The sequence below is a fragment of the Muscardinus avellanarius genome (genome assembly GCF_963383645.1).
Source record: "Muscardinus avellanarius genome assembly, chromosome: 1".
NCBI lineage: Eukaryota > Metazoa > Chordata > Mammalia > Rodentia > Gliridae > Muscardinus > Muscardinus avellanarius.
In genome coordinates, this window is record NC_137786.1 from 66092551 (window position 1) to 66113227 (window position 20677).

General features: G+C 38.8%; 1 protein-coding gene across 1 annotated transcript in view; it reads left to right on the plus strand.

The window, feature by feature from the left end:
* Positions 1-20677, plus strand: part of JMY (junction mediating and regulatory protein, p53 cofactor) — a gene marked incomplete at both ends in the record, with an annotated part of 85154 nt that overhangs the window by 41514 nt on the left and 22963 nt on the right. The window contains 5 exons of the mRNA XM_080711627.1: positions 1910-2060; positions 2610-2779; positions 15981-16146; positions 16646-16830; positions 20573-20659. Coding sequence (XP_080567753.1) covers positions 1910-2060; positions 2610-2779; positions 15981-16146; positions 16646-16830; positions 20573-20659 — 759 coding nt within the window. The remainder of the gene's footprint in view (positions 1-1909; positions 2061-2609; positions 2780-15980; positions 16147-16645; positions 16831-20572; positions 20660-20677) is intronic.

A 20677-nucleotide genomic window follows, 5' to 3' on the forward strand; every position in this document is an offset into this window, starting at 1 on the left:
TGACCTTTGCAAGTCAGTTCTAACATATACAAAATTAATTCCTTGGTCTTCTCCCACTTTGAAATCTGCTTTTCCTTTGTTTTTGTTTTTGTTTTTGTTTTTTGCAGTACTGGGAATTGAACCCAGGACTATTCTACCTCCATCCTCACCCCTATTTTTAATTTTGAAACAGGGTCTCACTGAGTTGCGAAGGTCCTCACTGAGTAGCTGAGGCTGTCCTTGAACTTTGATCCCTCCTGTCCCAGCCTCTCAAAAGCTGGGATTACAATCATGCCCTGCTTATTGTTTTTGTGTTTTGAGGAAACTCTTATTTTGCTTAGGAAGCGGTATTTTGTTTCAAGACTAACCCCAAATGTTAACTTCCTCTGGCTTAAGAATGTTAAAACCCAGGTGAATAAATTTTAGTTTAGTTTTAGATTATTCTGTTTATTGCATTATTTAGAATATATTGTTTTATTTTTATTTTTGAACTTCAGTACACATTTTTGATAGATTAATGATACTTTATTGGTATTTTTAAGTATACCATGGATATTAACATTTTTCCCATTACCTTAATTATTTATTTTTAAGATTTTACTGTAAGTATGCTAAAGAAGGATTCTGTATACAAATGATCCATTCCTGCTATATTGTACCTCTTTTCCATGTTAAAACATAAGGGTGTATTACTTTGAAATATATATTTTTATTAATATTGTTACTTCCATGACTTTATTTCAGCACTCAGCTGGTATACACCTATCCATCATTTGGTTTTCAGATTTCCTTTTTTTTGTTTGTTTGTTTGTTTTTATCTTATTTATGACTCTTGTAATACACAGTGGTTTTTTTTTTCTCTTTTCTCTTTTATTTGGAGGAGTTTGGGATGTAACTCAACATTAACAGTGCTTGCCTGGCATGTGGAAGGCCTCAGGTTCCATCCCAGCCATGCAAAGAAAATAGAAAAGGAAGTGTGTGTGTGTTTCTAGCTGGAGTCTTTTTTCAGTTATGTATTTGCTGATTTTTAAATATCAGTCTTAAAATCTGAGTTTTCAGTATTTTACATGTCAATGGCATTTCAATTAATAATTATTCACTATACAAATTGTTATTAGCCTGAAAGTATAAAAAAGGGAATAAAATGTTCATTAACTCCACACTTAAATAATCAGACCTAACCCTTTTTTTTTTTTTTTTTTTTTGGTGGTACTGGGGATGGAACCCAGGGGCCTTCTACCTCCGGGCTACACTCCCAGACCTATTTTATATTTTATTTGGAAACAGGGTCTCTTAAGCCAGCTGAGGCTGGCTTTGAACCTGAGCGATCCTCCTGTCTCAGCCTCCCAAGCGCAGGGATTATAAGCATGCGCCACCAGGCCCGGCTCAGACCTAACATTTTGATATATTCTTTCAATATCAAATATATATTATAACAATATTATATATACATATATATCCTTCAATATTTATATATTGAAAGGGAGGAGAATTAAAATAGGTAGAGAAGAAGGAATGGAAAATTGATTTCTGTCAGATATGCTCAGCGTTATTAAATCACATTTGTTTGTGTCCTTATTTATTTGTACTGATGATTGAACCTAGAGGAATTCTACCTCCAAGCTATATACCCCTAGCTCAATTTTATTTCTTTATTTGGAAACAGAGTCTCACTAGGTTTCTGAGAGCATTGAACCTGAGATCCTTCTGTCTCATCCTCCCAAGTACCTGATTGAAAGCATGTGCTGTCACACTGGGCTAATTGCCTGTTTTTAAAATAATAGCTTTTTCTGTAGAGCAGGATAAAACAAGTATGACCTACTTTAGCATCTAGCCTAATGTCTGGCACATAAACATTTAGTAAGAGTTTGAAGAACTCTTTTTTTTTTTTTTTTAAGAGCTTCTTAATCTTTCCTTTGTTTCTCTAAAGATTTCTATGGAGAATGATTATCTGGGGCCTCGAAGAATTGAGAGTCTACAAAAAGAAGATGCTGATTGGCAGCGGAAAGCTCACATGGCTGTACTCTCTATTCAGGACCTTACCGTCAAATATTTTGAAATAACAGCTAAAGCTCAAAAAGGTAAGATTCCCAGTAAAATTATTCTTGTTCAGCATTTTTGAAAATAAGTGCACAAGCATGTAAGTATTTTATATTCAGAATAATTATATAAAACTTTTCTTTTGTGGTGCTGGGAATTGAACCCAGAGGCATTCTACGTCCGAGTTATACCCCCAGAGCCATTACATTTCTTATTTGGAAACAGAGTCTCACTAGGTTGATGAGAGTTTCACTACACTTGGGTTTTGTCCTTGAACCTGCGGTCGTCCGGTCCTCCGTTGGGTTGGGGATTACAAGTTTGCGCTACCACGCCTGGCTAGAAAAAAAATGTATATGAAGCCTCTGAAAATTATAATAGCATTAGCCACATGAAGTTAACAAACATTTTTTCAACTAGCTTTCATCTGTAGAATGTTATTTTTGAGGATGAATTGAAGTCAGAATATATGATACTGTCTTATTTTAGAGATGTCTAAGTAACTTACCACTAAGTAGGATTTATGTGTAGTCAGTGAGGATTTTCCAATTTGTTATTGTTATTTTATGTCTTAATGGTTCTTTATATTAAAGCTGTGTACGATCGAATGCGAGCAGATCAGAAGAAGTTTGGTAAAGCATCTTGGGCAGCTGCTGCTGAACGGATGGAAAAACTCCAATATGCAGTTTCCAAAGAGACTTTGCAGATGATGAGAGCTAAAGAGATTTGTTTGGAACAGAAGAAGCATGCACTAAAAGAAGAGGTAATAAAAACCGTCAGAAAAATCTATAAAGTCAAAATTAGTTATGATTCTGCCATTCTTATCTTTGTATGAGACTTTTTCTGATTGCCTATACAATCAGAAAAAAGTTATTACTTTGCATTTTCTCCATGAGAGAGAGACTTATGGTAGGATCATGGCTTGAATTACCACCAACAGAGTAGTTGGACACACAAGGTATTTCACAGCATACCTATGTGATTGTAGTCAGCAGGACAGTATTAAAACAATAAAGGGTCATCAGAACTGTGGAGTTTATTTGTTAGTTTTGTTATTTTGCGTATGAGGATTGAGTCCAGGGGCATCTACTCCAATCTACACCCCCATCCCTTTTTTTATTCTTTATTTTGTAACAGGGTCTCACTAATTGTGGAAGGCCTCACTAAGTAGCTGAGGCTGGCCAAAAACCTGTGATTCTCAAATACTGGGACTCTATGCCTTGAATGTTCTCTTTTTTACTGGAAAAGTTTAACACTTTCTAGCATTTCAGAAAGCTTCACTGCCCAGAGAACTTTAGTAAAAAAGATGATGTTGAGATGTTGTGTTCCCATGAAAATTTATTTAAGCTAGGAATAGTCTTTTTGTGTCTTTGTGGCTCTAGGGATTGAACCTAGGGGCATTCTACTTCCAAGCTACACCCTGAGCCCTATTTTTATTTTGAAACAGATCTCGCTAGATGAGAGTCTCTCACTACTTGCTGAGGCTGTCCTCAAACCTGCAACCCTCCTTTCTCAGCCTCCCAAGTACTGGGATTACAAACATGCTCATCTTACTCTTCAAAATGTTTCTTGAACTCAGGGGCTTTCTACCTCTGAACTATACCCTGAGCATTTTTTTTTTTCCTTCTTCTTCTTTTTTTGAAACAGAACCTCACGAGTTCACTAAGGGCCTGGGTAAATTGCTGAGCCTGGTCTAAATCCTGTAACCTTACCAAACACTGGTATTATAGGCATGTGCCACTATGTCCAGCTCCTTTGAAACAGGTGCTAAGTTTCTGGGGGCTGTCCTCAAACCTGTGATCCTCCTGCCTCAGCTTCCCAGTGCCTCAGTTTACAGGCATGTGCCACCACACCCAGCTCTTTTTATTTTTTATTCTGGAACAGGGTCCAGTACATTGCTGAATGTCTTGCTAAGTTGCTGCAGCTGGCCTCAAACCTGCAATTTTTCTGTCTCACCCTTTCCTTTTTTTTTTTTTTTTTGGTACTGGGGATTGAACCTAGGGGCATTCTATCTCTGAGCTACATCCCTGGCTGTTTTTCCTGTTTTTTGTTTTTTTTCTTTTTTCTTTTTCTGTTTTTAAACAAGGTCTTACTAGGTTGATGAGACTCTATTTGCTAAGGCTGTTCTCAAACCTGCGATCCACCAGTCTCAGCCTCCCAATTATAGGGATTACAAGTGTGTGAAGTGTGTGTCACCACGCCCAGATCTTTTTATTTTTTATTTTGGAACAGGGTCCAGTACATTGCTGAGTGTCTTCTTAAGTTGCTGCAGCTGGCCTCAAACCTTCAATTTTTCTGTCTCACCCTTTTCTTTTTTTTTTTTTTTTTTTTTTGGTGGTACTGGGATTCCTGGAAACCCTTCTACCTCCGGGCTACACTCCCAGACCTATTTTTTTACTTTTTTTTTTTTTGAAACAGGGTCTCTTAAGCCAGCACAGCTGGCTTCAAACCTGTGCGGTCCTCCTGTCTCCGCCTCCCAAGCGCAGGGATTACAAACATGTGCCACCATGCCCAGCCCTGTCTCACCTTTTCAAGTATAAGGATTACAAGCATGCCCAGCTTCAAAACATATCTATGATCACATTTTAAATATTTATTAACTGCTTTTGTTTTGTAGTACTGGGAATGTACCCCCAGCCCTAATTTTTTTGTCTTTATTTTGAAACAGAGTCTCACTGAGTTGCAAAGGATAAGTAGGAGCTGAAGCTGTCTGCGAACCATGATCCTCCTGTCTCAGCCTCCCAAGTGCTGAGATTACAAGCAGGCACTACCACACCCAGCTATTTAACTGCTTTAAAAAAAAGCAGTTAAAAATTTAACTGCAATTAAAAATCCATTCTTTTACAATTCCTCATTGCGCTCAGTACGGCACTGAATATACCATTGGTGCCCAAGTCATGCTTCAAAGTATTGAAACTTAGATGTACAGTATTTCAGTTAACCTTCTGTGCCATTATTTCAAAATATTATGTTTTATTATGATTAAATAGGCCCAGAACAGATTGATTGTACTTCACAGGCACTTAAAGGTATATCAGTTATTTGTTAATGGTTTTGTAAATAAAGCCAATGTTAGGACAATATCTTTTAAAATAAAGTATATAGTTTTAAGGTTGAACTATGAGAGAGAAACCTCATGTGATCTAGATGTCATTAATAAGACTTGATTGAAGATATAACTATTTAGAAACTGGACATGGTGTTGCATGCTTGTAATTGAGTATTTGGGAGGCCAAGACAGGAGGATCTGGGTTTGAAGCCAGTCAGCTTAGTGAGGCCCTCCACAACGTAGTGAGACCCTGTTTCAAAATAAAAAATAGGGCTGGGGGTGTAGCTCAGAGGCAGAATGCCCATGGGTTCCACATCCAGCACCACATAAAAAAATAACAAGATATAGCTATATGGTATATGCTTTACTATTTATACCTATTTATTCCATTTATAACTTTATTTTGTGGAACTGGAGATGGAATCCAGGGGTCTTCTACCTCTGGGCTATACTCCCAGACCTATTTTATATTTTATTTGGAAACAGGGTCTCACTAAGTTGCTGAGAGCCTCAGTAAGTAGCTGAGGCTAGCTTCAAACCTGCGCTATCCTCCTGTCTCAGCCTCCCAAGTACTGGGATTACAAGCATGCACACCATGCTTGGCTTTATTTATAACTATTTAGTGTGCTTTTGTACCCACAGATAAGCTCGATATTTCAAACTGTATTTGAATTATTAAGTTTTGGGTCATTCCCCCTCATTCTCTTTATCCATGTTTACTTTGAGATAATTAAATTTATTATGATATACACCTTTTTAAAAATTACGTTTTTGCCAATATACCATGCACAGAATATTTCTAAAGCCAAACTTCTTCATTTCTCCATAGCAAATCTTCCTCAAATTTTTCCTTTCTATAAAGGATCCATGGTTTTTCAAGATACCTCTGACCCAGAACATCAGGGCCATTTTATTTTATTTATTTATTTATTTATTTATTTATTTATTTATTTATTTATTTATTTTTGGCGGGTCTGGGGATGGAACCCAGAGGCATTTGACCTCCTAGCTACACCCCCTGTCCCTTTTTTTTTTTTTTGGTGGTACTGGGGGTGGAACCCAGAGGCCTTCTACTTCCAGGCTACACTCCCAGACCTTTTATATTTTATTTGGAAACAGGGTCTCACTAAGTTACTGAAAGCCTCACTAAGTAGCTGAGGCTGGCTTCGAACCCGTGCGATCCTCCTGTCTCAGCCTCCCAAGCGCAGTGATTACAAGCGTGTGCCACCATGCCTGGCATAGGGCCATTTTTAATACTTCTCTTTCTTTTGCCATTATTTTCTGCCTTGAAATACTCAGCTGGCAGTGCTGATGCACATCTATGATTCCAGTACTTGGGAGGCTGAGACAGCAGGCTTGTAAGTTTAAGGCTAGCCTCAGCAACTTAGATCCTGTTTCAAAAAAAATAAAATAGGCTTGGGGTGTACCTCAAAGTTAGAATGCCCCTGGATTCAATAAGCAGTATCACAAACAAAACAAAACGACTAATCCAACTCAAGTAACCAGTTCATTAAACAAATAGTAAGGTTTTTCCTCAGGAATTTCAGTAACTGATGGGAATAACAAAATGATTGCCACCCCCCCAAAAAACAAATGCACGCTTTAAAAAAATTATATTAATTTGCTTAAAGCATGAGTAAGATGCAGTCATTGTTGTGTAAAGGGTCTTAATATGGTGAGGCAAACAAGTATAAAGTGAGAATGCCTCTAAGATTCATCAGACACAACCATTGCAAAAGTGCACCACTTGACCAGAGTCATAGGTGAGGACAACTGCCTTTTGTACACACCACTGCGAGAGTGGGAAGAATCAGGCTAGTGATGTGGAAAAGAGATGCGTGTGTGGTTGGGAAAGCAAGCCAGAGTTTATGTTCGGGCTTCTGTGTCCTGCAAGTTGGAGCCATTGTAAAGTATTAGTCAAGGAAGAACATGAGTGAATTAAGTTTTTTATGAACTATTTATCTGTCTAATATGTAAATATTGTATTTTCAGGTCATCCTTACCCCCATGTTCTTATATGGAAAACTGCTTAAATGGTTTCATTGTTGATAATAGAAATTCAGGCATTTGTCCAGCATCGTGGCATGCACCTATAATCTCAGCTACTCAGGAAGCTGAGGCAGGAGGATCACGTTTGTAGCCAGCCTGAGCAACTTAGTTGGACCTTGTCTTAAAATGAGAAAAAAATTTAAAAGGGCTTGGGATGTAGCTTAGTGATAGAATGCTTGCCTAGTATGCACAAGGCCCTTGGTTCCATCTCCAGGTAACTCCCCCAAACAAAAGCCTTACCACTTTATTGGGCCAGCGGTCTAGTTCAGCAGTAGAACATGCTTAAGTCCCTGGATTCAATCCCCAGCAATAATAATAGTTATTATAAAATAGAAATAAAGTTAAATTATTGTTTGAGATACATACTATACAGCTTATCCACTCATTCAGTGGGTTTTAGCATATTAATAGAACCAGAAAAGCTTCATGCAACACATAGTATTTTGTCTATGTGCGTATTACTGGGACTTGAACTCAGAGGTGTTTTACCTCTGAGCTACATGTATAGCGAGACCCTCCCACATGCTAGCCCCAAACCTGTGATCCCCCTATCTCAGTCTGCGGAGTATTGGGGTTATAGATATGTTCCACCTCTGCCCAGCTCAACATAATTTTGTTCTGTTTCAAAAAATAATTCCATTATATGGTTATACCATATTTTATCAATTTATCTGCCGAGCATGGTGGCACACGCTTGTAATCTCAGCATTTGGGAGGCTGAGACTGGAGGATTGTGGTTTGCAGACAGCCTCAGCTACTTAGTGAGGCCCTCTGCAACTTAGTGAGACCCTGTTTCAAAACAAAGAATAAAAAAATAGGGGGTGTATCTCGGAGGTCAAATGCCTCTGGGTTACATCCCTAGACCCGCAAAAAAAAAAAAAAAAAAAAAATTATCAGGAAAATTTGGATTGTTTCTAACTTTGAAGCTATTATGGATAATGATGCTATGTTTATTTATGTGGATGTTTTTATTCCTCTTGGTGTGGAGTAGAATTGTTTTTAACCTTTTGAGGAACTGTCAGACTATTTTCCAAAGCAGCTATTCCATTTTACTTTTCCACGAGCATTGTATGAAGATTAGAATTTTCACCTCAACCACATCGATTTTCTTTTTCTTTTTCTTTTGTTTTTTTTTTGGTGGTACTAGGGTTCCTGGAAGGCCTTCTACCTCCGGGCTATACTCCCAGACCTATTTTTACATTTTTATTTGGAAACAGGGTCTCCTAAGCCAGCGCACATGGCTGGCTTCGAACCTGCGCGATCCTCCTGTCTCTGCCTCCCAAGCGTGGGGATTACAAGCGTGCGCCACCACGCCCGGCAACATTTTCAATATTCCTTTTTGTCTCCCTTTTTGATAATAACTGTCTGTGGCAGATATGAAGTGGTGAAAAATTGTGGTTTTGATTTGCATTTCCCTGCAATTTTTCATTGCTTATTGGCCATACATATATCTTCTTTGGAGAAATGTCTCTTCAGATCCTTAGCCCATTTTTCTTAATTGAGTTGTTTATCTTTTTATTATTGACTTGTAAGAGTTTCTCCACTGGCAGAGGATGTTAACCATTCCTCATCCTTTTGTATTTCATCAAGATCATTTCCCTGAGCATCAATTAACTATTAGCATATTGAGCTAAATACGGTATTCTAATCCTGAGGTTAGTTCCTCTGTTTCAGAATTCTGCCTTTTTTTCTAAAAGCATATAGCTAAATTATAGATACACACTTAGGATCTGGACAAGTGCTTGCCATCTACATTCTGCAAGAAAGGAAGTAGTCTGTATTACACTCTCCAGTTGTCTAGTTTCCAGCCATATATGGCTAAGGAGTTCTTGATGTGTGATGTTTGTACAAAGGAGCAGCATTTTAAATTTAAATTGTTTACATAACTAGTGGCTACAATATTGTATAGAAAACGCTGTAGATCCCAGTTCTGAAGCTTAGTCTTATGTGAGTGAATTACTTAACCTCTACAAAATGTAAATAACATGCCTTCATGGGTGTATGATGCCAGGAGTTGATGTGTATTAAGTATATAGCATAGAGTAAGAACTCAATACATATTAACTAATGTTACTCTTAATTCTTTGTTAGGTGTTTTGTTAGGTACCATGGAGGGGGATTCAAAGAAGAGGAAGATGATAATTCTCATGCTTAAAATGTTTACTTAAAAAAACTATTGAGATTTACCAAAGGATGCTGTTGAGAGGTCATGTAGCATTTCATATGGGTCTTGCCAGAAAGTTCTAACAGCCAGGAACTTTGATGTGGTGGGGAAAGCCAAGGTCCTTATCTAGGCAGGGAAACTGGCTTTTTGTTTTTATTGTTTGAGATCTACACACTAGACATTTCAAAGATTCTAAGCACACAAAGGTAGGGTTTCACTCTATGGGTTTTAATTTATATTAACTGAATTTTTTTTCTTTGCAGTACTGGGGATGGAACCAGGGCATTCTACCTCCAAACTACACCCATATCCCTATCTTTAACTCTTTATTATTATTATTAATTATTATTATTATTACTAATTCATTTATTTATTTATTTTGCAGGTCTGGGGATGGAACCCAGGGGCATTTGACCTCTGGGCTACACTCCCTGCCCTATTTTTATATTTTGAAACAGGGTCTCACTAAGTTGTGAAGGGCCTAAGTAGCTGAGGCTGTCCTCGAACCTCAATCCTCCTGTTCCAGTCTCCCAAATGCTGGGATTACAAGTGTGTGCCCCCATGCCTGGCTTTAACTCTTTATTTTGAAACAGGGTCTCACTGAGTTGCAGAGGGCCTCACTAAGTAGCTGAGGCTGTCCACGAACTCTGATCCTCCTGTCTCAGCCTCCCAAATGTTGGGATTACAAGCATGTGCCACCACACCCGGAAACTAATTTTTTTTTTTTTTTTGCCATCTAAACTATATTTTGGGTAGCTAGTGCCAAAAAAATAAGAAAAAATTTTAAGATCTGCTTGGTGCTTTGTGTGCCTCATTTTTCTACATAACCTTTTATGCTATAAGCACAACCATTACCTGATTTCCTTGAGGTAATATGTTTCAAAATTAAAAATTTTTCAAAATTTAGTAAGGTGATATTGGAACAGTTAACTTCAAAACAAGAATTATCATTTTAGTAATAAATCTACATAGTTATATTCAATATCATAAACAAAGGCTTGGAACTAGCTTTACATCAATTCAAATAAAAGAAATTGACATCAAGAAATTATAGAAAATTTTATTCTATAAAATTTTATTCTATAAATTATTCTATCACATTTCAGATTTCTGAAATGTGAAATTCAGATAATTCTGTCAGTTCCTATCCTCCCTATTTGTACAGCTGTTATTAGCAGAGCCTTTTTATGCCCCAGCTTGTCTGGTAATTAAGTCTAATGTTCTTTATACTTTTCCCACATGAAAAGGCTAGTCTTGATTGAGCACTTTTCCTTAAAGTTATTTCCCTCATGTTGTGCAGGATTTTTAATTTTTTTTTTTGTCATCCTCGCTTCATTACTTGTTTACTGCTACATTCTCTATAACTCAAATAATGGTAGGTACTCAGTAAGTAAGTGTTGGCAAATCTACCTCTGGACTACTATTGTATCCTGGATGGAAATTACTAAACCAGAAAATTGGAATCAAGGTGAATGCTTGTGAAAAGATAACACTTCTTTTATCAGTTTGATATTTGATATTGGCTATATCCTCACAGCAATATACATCTCAAGTAGTTTTGAAGTACATCACTTAGCCGTGATGCAAACTTGTAATCCCAGCTACTCAGGAAGCTGCAGCAGGAAGATTTCAAATTTAAGGCCAGTCCCAGAAACTTAGTGAGACCCTGTCTTAAAAAATAAAAATAGGCCGGAGCTGGTGGCACATGCTTGTAATCCAAGCATTTGGGAGGTGGGGACCAGGGGATTGTGGTTTACGGACAGCCTCAGCTATTTAGCCAAGGCCCTTTGCAAGTCAGTGATACCCTGTTTCAAAAATTAAATAAAAACTAAAAAATAGGGCTGGGGGTGTAGCTCAGAGGTACAATGCCCCTGGGTTCCATCCCTGGTAGTGCAAAAAAAAAAAAAAAAAAAAAAACCCAAACAACAACAAAAAACGGGGTGGTGGGCGGCTGAGACAGGATTGTGGTTTGCAGCCAGCTTCAGCTGGTTAGTGAAGACCTCTGCAACTCAGGGAGACCCTGTTTCAAAATAAAGAATAAAAAAAAATAATAGGACTGGGGATGTAGCTTGGAGGTAGAATGCCTCTGGGTTGTATCCCCAATACTGCAAAAAATGAATAAAATAAAATAAAATGGGGTCTCAATCATTGCTTTTTTTTTTTATGGTGGTACCAGGGTTCCTGGAAACCCTTCTACCTCCAGGCTACACTCCCAGACCTATTTTATATTTTTATTTGGAAGAAAAGTCTCTTAAGCCAGCAATGCTGGCTTCGAACCTGCACGTGCGCCATCATGCCCAGCCAATCACTGCTTTAAAAAAAAAGTATACAGGTCAGAGTCCTGCAATTGAAGTACCTGACAGTGTAAAGGATTGTTAGTAGAAGGCTTTTCAGCTTTCTTTCTAAGCCCCAGGATTGCACCTGGATCTTAGTGCTCGGGAAGAGTTAGCATTGCAGGTGTGGTGAGATGGTCCCCACCACCAGAGAGTACTGGAGTAGTGGAGATAGAACCGACTACCTGGACCTGAACTGATCACTGGGAACTGGCCTTGGATGAAAGCTTTTAGACTGGTTTCCAGTGAGGTTTTTTGCTTTTTGTGGTACTAAGGATTGAACCTGGTACTAAGGATTGAACCCAGGGGCATTCTATCTTCCGAGTTACACCCTCCAACCCTATTTTAATTTTGAAAAAGGATCTTGGTAGCTTGATGAGAACCTTACTACTTATTGAGGCTGTCTTTGAACCTGTTGTAATCATCCTGTCTCAGCCTCCAAAGTACTGGGATTACAGGCATGCACCACCATACCCGGCTTTCTATAAGGTTTTAACAGATTCCCCATTTATAGGATGGAGCCTTCTAAATTTATCTTTTTTTTCTTTTCTTTTTTTCTTTTTTTTTTTTTTTTGCGGTGCTGGGGGTGGCACCCAGGGGCATTTTACCTTTGAGCTACACCCCCAGCCCTATTTTTTATTCTTTATTTTGAAACAGGGTCTCACTGAGTTGCAAAGAGTCTCACTAAGTAGCTGAGGCTATCCGTGAACCCGGATTCTCCGATCTCAGCCTCCCAAATGCTAGGATTACAAGCGTGCGCCACCACACCTGGCTTGGAGCTTTTTACATTTAGATATTTTACCTGTTTCCATGCTCTGCTAATTAATTGTGGGTGAGGGGAAAAGAAGAAAATACATGCTGGGGCTATGGTCTCCAAAGCTGGACAGGAACCCCAACACAGTATGAAAAGCGATGTATAATTTAAAGTAAGGTAGGGCAGAAACTATTCCTGGGTTCCTGCTCTATAACTTAGAACATTAACTTCAGGATTCCAAATTATAAACAGTTCACTCCCTAGCCACTATAATTAAAACCACTTTGGATTTTTTATTTATTGATTATCATTTATAAAATATTTCCTAATGAAGCAGGATCACTCATTGGCTTACAAATTAGGTAATGTGTTGTTTATTTATAAAATTTATTAAACAAAGATTTAATTCACCTTGTTTTGTTTTGTTTGGTGGTACTGGGGATGGAACCCAGGGTCCCTCTACCTCTGGGCTACACTCTCAGACCTATTTTATATTTTATTTGGAGACAGGGTCTCTTAAGCCAGCTGAGGCTGGCTTCGAACCTGCACGATCTTCCTGTCTCAGCCTCCCAAGCACGGGGATTACAAGCGTGCGCCACCAAGCCCAGCTCAATTCACCTTATTTTTTGGTGCACATCATTGCACAGACTAGAACCTAATCATTTCTTTTCACTTCAAAATTCCTTTTTAAAAAGGATTTGAGTCCGGGTGTGGTGACGCACGCTTGTAATCTCTGCTCTTGGGAAGCTGAGACAGGAGAATCACACGGGTTCGAGTGAGGGACTCAGCAACTTAGACCCTGTTTCCAAATAAAATATAAAATAGGTCTGGGAGGCTGGGCGTGGTGGCGCACACTTGTAATCCCCGCACTTGGAAGGTGGAGACAGGAGGATCTCACAGGTTTGAAGCCAGCCGCACTGGCTTAAGAGACCATGTTTCCAAATTTTAAAAAAGTATAAAATAGGTCTGGGAGTGTAGCCCAGAGGTAGAAGGGTTTCCAGGAACCCCAGTACCAGCAAAAAAAAAAAAAAATAATATGTTTGGGAGTATAGCCCAGGGGTGGTTAAAAAAAAAAAAAAAAGCCCCTGGGTTTCACCCTCAGTACCACCAAAATAAAAAAAAAAGGGATTTGAAATTATTAATAAATAATCATCTAAATCAGGTATGATAGCCCATGCCTATACTTCCAGCTACTGGGGATGCTTAGGCAGAAAGATTGCAAATTTCAGGCTAGGCTGGGCAACTTAATGGCATCCTGTCTCAAAATTAAAATTAAAAAAGCTTGGGTTGCAGCATGGTTGTAGAGTGTTTGCCTAGTATGCATAAGACCCTGAGTTCAGTCTCTAGGACTGCCAAAAACTTTTAAAATTCAATCATTGGGCAAGTCTGTGTGGATACCTAGATTATAAAGCAAAAGCTAGAATCTATTGTTTTCCTCTTTCTTTCTTTCTTTCTTTCTTTCTTTCTTTCTTTTTTTTTTTTTTTTTTTGGCAGAACTAGGGATGGAACCCAGCAGCATTCTACTTTTGAGCTATACCACCAGCCCTATTTTTTTTTTTTTTTTTTGGATCCTTTAGTTTGAAACAGGGCCTCACTAGCTGAGGCTGGCTCTGAACCTGTGATCCTCCTGTCTCTGCCTCCCAAGTACTAAGATGACAAGTATATGCCACCATATCTGACTAGAATCCTGTTAAAACACTCTTCTTACATGCTACTATGCTTTCCATGTTTTCATCAACTTCACTAGAGAAGAGATAATTTAGCAGGAATATGAATTGAATTCACTCTCTTTACCCACCCTAGTTTGTCCCCAGACCACCACCTGGTATTCTGGGCCCCCTATTTACACCTGACGTGAGCTCACACACATTTCTTAATTTTCCTTTCAGTTCCTTCCCTTTGCTTTTCATAGTTACTTCCTTCTCAGTAGTGCTGTCAGGGCCTCCTTAACCAGTGCTGCCAGGACCTTCAGGGCACCCTGACACCTGAGCCAAAGGCCTCCTAAGGCTTCCAAGAATGAACCTTTAAGCTGCCAAAGCAGTGGTCCTGTGTTCTTGGAAGTATGCTTACTGTGTATTTTGCATCTCACTGGCTTCCAAAGAGGGAGGACCCTTCAGTTTCTTTTTATAGCTGCCTTCTTTGTAAAGCCAAATGAGAATTCATGGGAATAATAGGCTTAGGAACCAGTATCTGAATCATATTTTCTCCTTAGTGGTTTCCTTCAGTTATCTGGCCAGAAAACTTATTCTTCGCTTTAGGGCTAACATCTAACCAACCCCCATAGTGAGACCATCTACCACATCATGAGCCATGCCCCAAAAACCCTGAATCTCACTTTTGGTTTATTTTATTTTATTTGCGGGTCTGGGGGTGGAACCCAGGGGCATTCGACCTCTGAGCTACACCCCCTGCCCTATTTTTTATTCTTTATTTTGAAATCAGGTCTCACTGAGTTGCAGAGGGCCTCACTAGGTAGCTGAGGCAGTCTGCGAACCGAGATCCTCTGGTCTCAGCCTCCCAAATTCTGGGATTACAAGCGTGCGCCACCACGCCCGGCTCACTTTTGGTTTAATCTAAGACCCTGCCTGCATTTCCTTAGCAATATCAGTGATCACTATCCATCAGTTGTCGGGAGTTTTCCATCCAAAGCAGTTACGCTGCTCCGCTGGTATGCTCTCACCTCACTCTGGCCAGTAGATAGGTCCAGGAACTAAGCTGTGACCACAGGACCTAACAAAGTCCTGGGTGTGCAGATTAATCAGCCTTATCCTCTCTGTTGTAAATATCCAAGTATGGACCAATCTTTAACATACAACCTACATAGAAAGGGTAACTGCATAACTTACCTACTTTTGCAATTCCAAAGTGACACTATTGACATTTATGTCAGGACAGTAAGAATATATTATCACCATAAGTGTGAATGAGCTCTGATATAAACCTTAAAACCCTTTTTTTGGGGGGGGGGCCAGGTACAGTGGTACACACCTATAATTTTAGGGACTTGGAAGGCTGAGGCAGGAATATTGCAAGTTTAAGGCAAGCCTGGATGACTTAGCAAGACCCTGTCTCAAAAAATTAAATGTACTGGGGTTATGGCTCAGTAGCACAGCATCCCTGGGTTCCATCAACAGTACTCCCCCTGTAAAAACAAAACAAAACCAAAAAAACCTTATTTTACCATGTTTTCCTACTACTTTATTTTTTTAATCAGCCTCCCCCCCCCCCTTTCTCTTCCCTATCTCCCTATCTTCCTCTCTCTCTCTCTCACTCTTCTGGGACTGAACCTAAGACCACTCACAAGCAGTCTTTTCACTCTGAGTTATACGTGTGTGTGTGTGTGTGTGTGTGTGTGTGTGTGTGTGTGTGTGTGTCCGTCCCCCAAGCTGATCTCAAATGCCCAGGCTCACGTAGTCTTCCTACCTTAGCCTCCCAAGTAGTTGGCACTATAGAAGTATACCACCATGTTTGCTTTAAAATCTGGATTTCTTGCATTGCCTCATGGATTTATCCTGTTTTCTTAGTTTCTAATCATACCTTTATTTATTAGGGACATTGTACCACTAAGCTACACCCCCAGCCTTTTTTGTGACAGGATTTTTATTTTCAATGCAGATGCAGAGCTTACAGGGTGGCACAGAAGCCATAGCTCGATTGGACCAGTTAGAAGCTGATTATTACGATCTGCAACTTCAGTTATATGAAGTACAGTTTGAAATCTTGAAGTGTGAAGAGTTACTATTGACAGCACAACTAGAAAGCATCAAAAGACTTATATCAGGTATGTATGCATGGAACTATAGTGTGTAGAAAGATTGACTACCTGGAGAAAATGTGTATGGATACCAGTGATAATTCTTTTAAGCCTTTTTTATTTTAAGTTTAGTGTAAATGTTTTAAAGGAGTTCCTAAAATCAAACAAGTGGTTCAGTAGAATCAACAGTACAGCTGTATGTTGGTTTTGGTTATCTTTGCAAAGTACTTACTTTATAAGAGATAATTCCACAAAAATCAGAACATTCAAGAATTCTGAATTTTGCTAAAGTGGAATGGGGAGCATAGAGAGGTCTAGATCTGTTGCGTACTTTCTGTATACTAGATACTGCTAAACACTGAGTACATTCAGTCTATGAAGTGTATCTCCAGTTAATCTCCATTTTACAAAGAAGTTGAAGAGGCTTTGCCTGAGTTCGCAGAGCCAGTAAGTTGCTTCAAGCTCTTCTTTCTGGCTCCACAGCCCATGAATTTAGTCAAGACCCCTTTTTTCTGTTCTGTAATAGAAAAGAGAGATGAAGTGGTGTACTATGACACCTATGAAAGCATGGAAGCCATGCTGGAGGAGGAGATGGCAGCCTCTGTGCACGCACAGAGGGAAGAGCTGCAGAAACTGCAGCAGAAAGCACGCCAGTTGGAAGCAAGACGTGGACGTGTCTCAGCCAAGAAAGCCTACCTCAGGAATAAAAAGGTATCTTTATGCACTTCTTGAGTCATCTTTTATAATTCTAATGGGATTTGTCACTACTATTAACATAGTTTGCCTTTTCTCATTATTCAGTGCATTTTTTAAAACATCTATATTCCTCAAAAATTGCCCTCTTAAACAAGATTCTGATAGGCACTAGGTTCTTTACTTCCAGCCCTTAGGCTGGCTGCTGATGGCATGACTACAGCATCCCTTGTAATGCAGTTTCTGACTCCTTCTTTATTTAATGATTGTCTATGAGTCCTGCTCCTGACTTTGGAGAAATTTTATTGATTGTTATTTATTTTTAAATTGCATCGAATTTCAGAGTCCTTGATCGTTCTTTATTTGAAGTGATTTCATTTGTGAAAGTGTGATTCTTCCCATGTCTTACTTAGAAAATGTTTTGCTCTCTAGTTCAGGGATTACTATCATAGGGTTGGTTCCAGTCACTATAAATTTGTAGTTAGTGCCTAGACCAAGCTGATTACTGACTTGTACCAATTTGCTTTCAGCTCATATATATAGGCAAAAATATGTGGTGTTCTCTGGAAGCCTACTTTTCTGTGCTTAACCAAAGTTCAGCAGTACACTTCCCAATTTCTCAAAAACTCACAGGTTTATGCTTTTTGAACATAGAGCTTGTGTACATTAAAGAAACTCAGGCAGACATCTTTCTACAGTAAGTCAGTAATCCAGGATTTTCTATTCCTTTGCCCATAGAACCTTGGCACTTAGAGCTGTGCCTTTTCTATTTCCATGACAACAGAAATCTATTATTTGAAGTCTACTATTATCTTTTATTGAAATCTACTATTATCTCAGAACTAAGACTGATGGTTGCAAGCTTTGTGATCTAGCCTTCACCAAGCAGATAAATACTGCAATGGTTCCAACATGTTCTGCCATGTCTATAGAAAAAGGTTTTAGGGGGAAATGAAATGTGAAAATAAAAGTCTTAAAAAAGTTTTTTAGAAATATTAAAAGCACAATTTAGCTGGGTGTGGTGGCACACACTTGTAATCCCTGCACTTGGGGTGCAGAGACAGGAAGATCGCACAGGTTTGAAGCCCCTCACTGGCTTATGAGACCCTGTTTCCAAATAAAAATATAAAATAGGTCTGGGAGTATAGCCCAGAGGCAGAAGGATTCCATCCTCAGTACCACCAAAAAAAAAAAAAAAGCACTATTTATATACTACCTTTAGGTCTCTAATGCATTATTTTAGAGACTAGTTGGAAGTTTGTGAACCTGAGTATTATTGGAAATATTTTTCAAAAATGCTCTATATTTCAGACTTTGTTAACAGTCTGATTGCATTTTAATTCAACAATGTGTTAGGCACCTTGTTTGAGTTGATATCCACAGATGAGTAAGGCATAGTCTTGGTTTCTCCCAGTCTTGTAGAGAAGGAAAATCAGGTGACCTGATGAGCACTCTGCAACAGAAGAGAATGAGGAAAGGCTTCTTAGAATAGAAGGGTGACAACTTGAACTCGATTTTAACATCTGAATAGAAATTTGCCATGTGGATGGTATTGGGTATAATTGCAAACAGAACAAAAAAGTGTTTCATGAAGACACTGAAGTATAACACAGCATGGCTGGTCAGGGTACTACATATGATAAATGTACTGTGAGGATGAGGCTACGGAAAGTTTTGTATACCACACTAATAGGCATGTGCTTTGTTCTTTTTTAAGTGGTACTGGGGATTGAACCCAAGGGCATTCTGCCTCCAAGCTACATCTCCAGCCCTATTTTTATTTTTTTATTCTTTATTTTGAGACAGAGTCTTACTAAGTTGTAGAGGGCCTCACTAAGTAGCAGAGGATAGCTGCAAACTTGTGATCCTCTTGCCTCAGCCTCCCATGTACTGGGATTACAGGCTTGCCCCCCACCACATCCAGCTTGTGATAAGTATTTCAAGAAGAGTAATAGAAGTAACTTTGTTCTCTATGTATTTAATCTTCTTTAATTCTACCAGTTGAACTGAATGAGGTAATCTCTTTCTTGCAATCTAAAAACCTCAGAAAAAGCAAACCACACCCAAACTGACAAGTTTTCTCTAGTCTGAACCTCACTTTCACTAGTTATACATTCCACTGTAAAAATGTTAGTATTATCACAGGATACTGCTTCAGATCCTGCTCAAGTTATTAAATGATGCATGATATGTTCAACATACACCATTCTAACCGAGCGTGGTGGCGCACGCTTGTAATCCCAGCATTCGGGAGGCTGAGACCAGAGGATCACGGTTCGCGGACAGCCTCAGCTACTTAGTGAGGCCCTCTGCAACTCAGTGAGACTCTGTTTCCAAATAGAGAATAAAAAATAGGGCAGGGGGTGTAGCTCAGAGGTCAAATGCCCCTGGGTTCCATCCCCATACCTGCAGAAAACAAAACAAAAAAATACACCATTCTAAAATACAAAAAGAAATGTAAATTTGAAAACATATTTGATTTCTGTTTTTGATAAGGGATTTTGGACTTGTACCCTCATTTTGTAACCAAGGCTTTTAGTAGTTATTAAATAAATTGCCCAAATATAAGCAACTAGAATGGAGCAGGGATGTAGGATACTAACCTAGAGCTGTGTGACTGGGAAGCTAGTCATCATGTCACACTATAATGAGATTATGTAATGCTGCCTTTTTTTCCTGACTGCACTGGACAAATACTTGTTAGGCAGTAAAGTGAACTGGAGAGTGTTAAGACTATGCCTTATACATTTGCTTTAATATACAATTTATTAGCCAGGTGTGGTGACACATGCTTGCAATCCCAGTACTTGAGGCTGCGACAGGAGGATCACACAGGTTCAGAGCCAGCCTCAGCTACTTAGTGAGGCTCTCAGCAACTTAGTGAGATCCTGTTCCCAAATAAAATAAAAAATAGGTATGGGAGTATAACCTGGAAGTGGAAAGCCCAGAGTACCATCCCTAGTACCACAAAAATAAAACACAATTTATTGCCAACTGTGGTGACTCATGTTTGTAATCCCTGCATTTGGGAGGCTGAGATAGGAGGATTGCAGTTTGAGGACAACCTCAGCTACTACTTAGTGAGGCCCTGTTTAAAAATAAAAAAAATTTATTTGGGGGTATAGCACAGAGATAAAATGCCTCTGGGTTCCATCCCCAGTACCACAAAAATAAATAGATAAATAAAGTAAAATAAAATACAATTTGACTTTCAAGTTGATAATGACCTTTTCTGATTCAGGAGTCATTTTATTAAAGCTTTGAGACCCGAATGCTGACCTTTTTTTTTTTTACTTAGAAGACTTCTCTTAAGGACAGGTAGGTCAGAGGCATAGGATAAAGGAAGATTAAACTTGGTAATGCTAGGTGGGTGTGGTGCTGTATGCTTGTAGAAGATTAATATACTGTGATCGTGTTTAAACCAGTCAGGATAAAACCATGGTGTTTATTTTTATCAGAGAGAACTCAAGAATACAGACTTCATGTTAATTGTTGTATACTGCTCTTTGCCCTGGCCATAGAGTTCATAGCTGAGAGATCCCTTTGAGATTAGATTACTTCTACCTTGCCCCATTCTCTCCTGCTCTAGAAAAGAGACAAGGCCTAGAGAAGATCCCGATTTTTCTTATTACATCTTCAGCAGCAGTTCAGATAAGAAAGAGCAGATAGTATACTTGGTACTTTGCTATATAGGTTTATAGTAAGATTAAAATAAGACTTGATGTGGTCTTGCATTAAAACATATTTTATGTTTTTATAGGAAATTTGTATTGCAAAACACAATGAAAAATTTCAACAGCGCTTTCGGAATGAAGATGAATATAGAACCCATCACATGGTACAATTAGTAAGTTTGGGCTCTTGG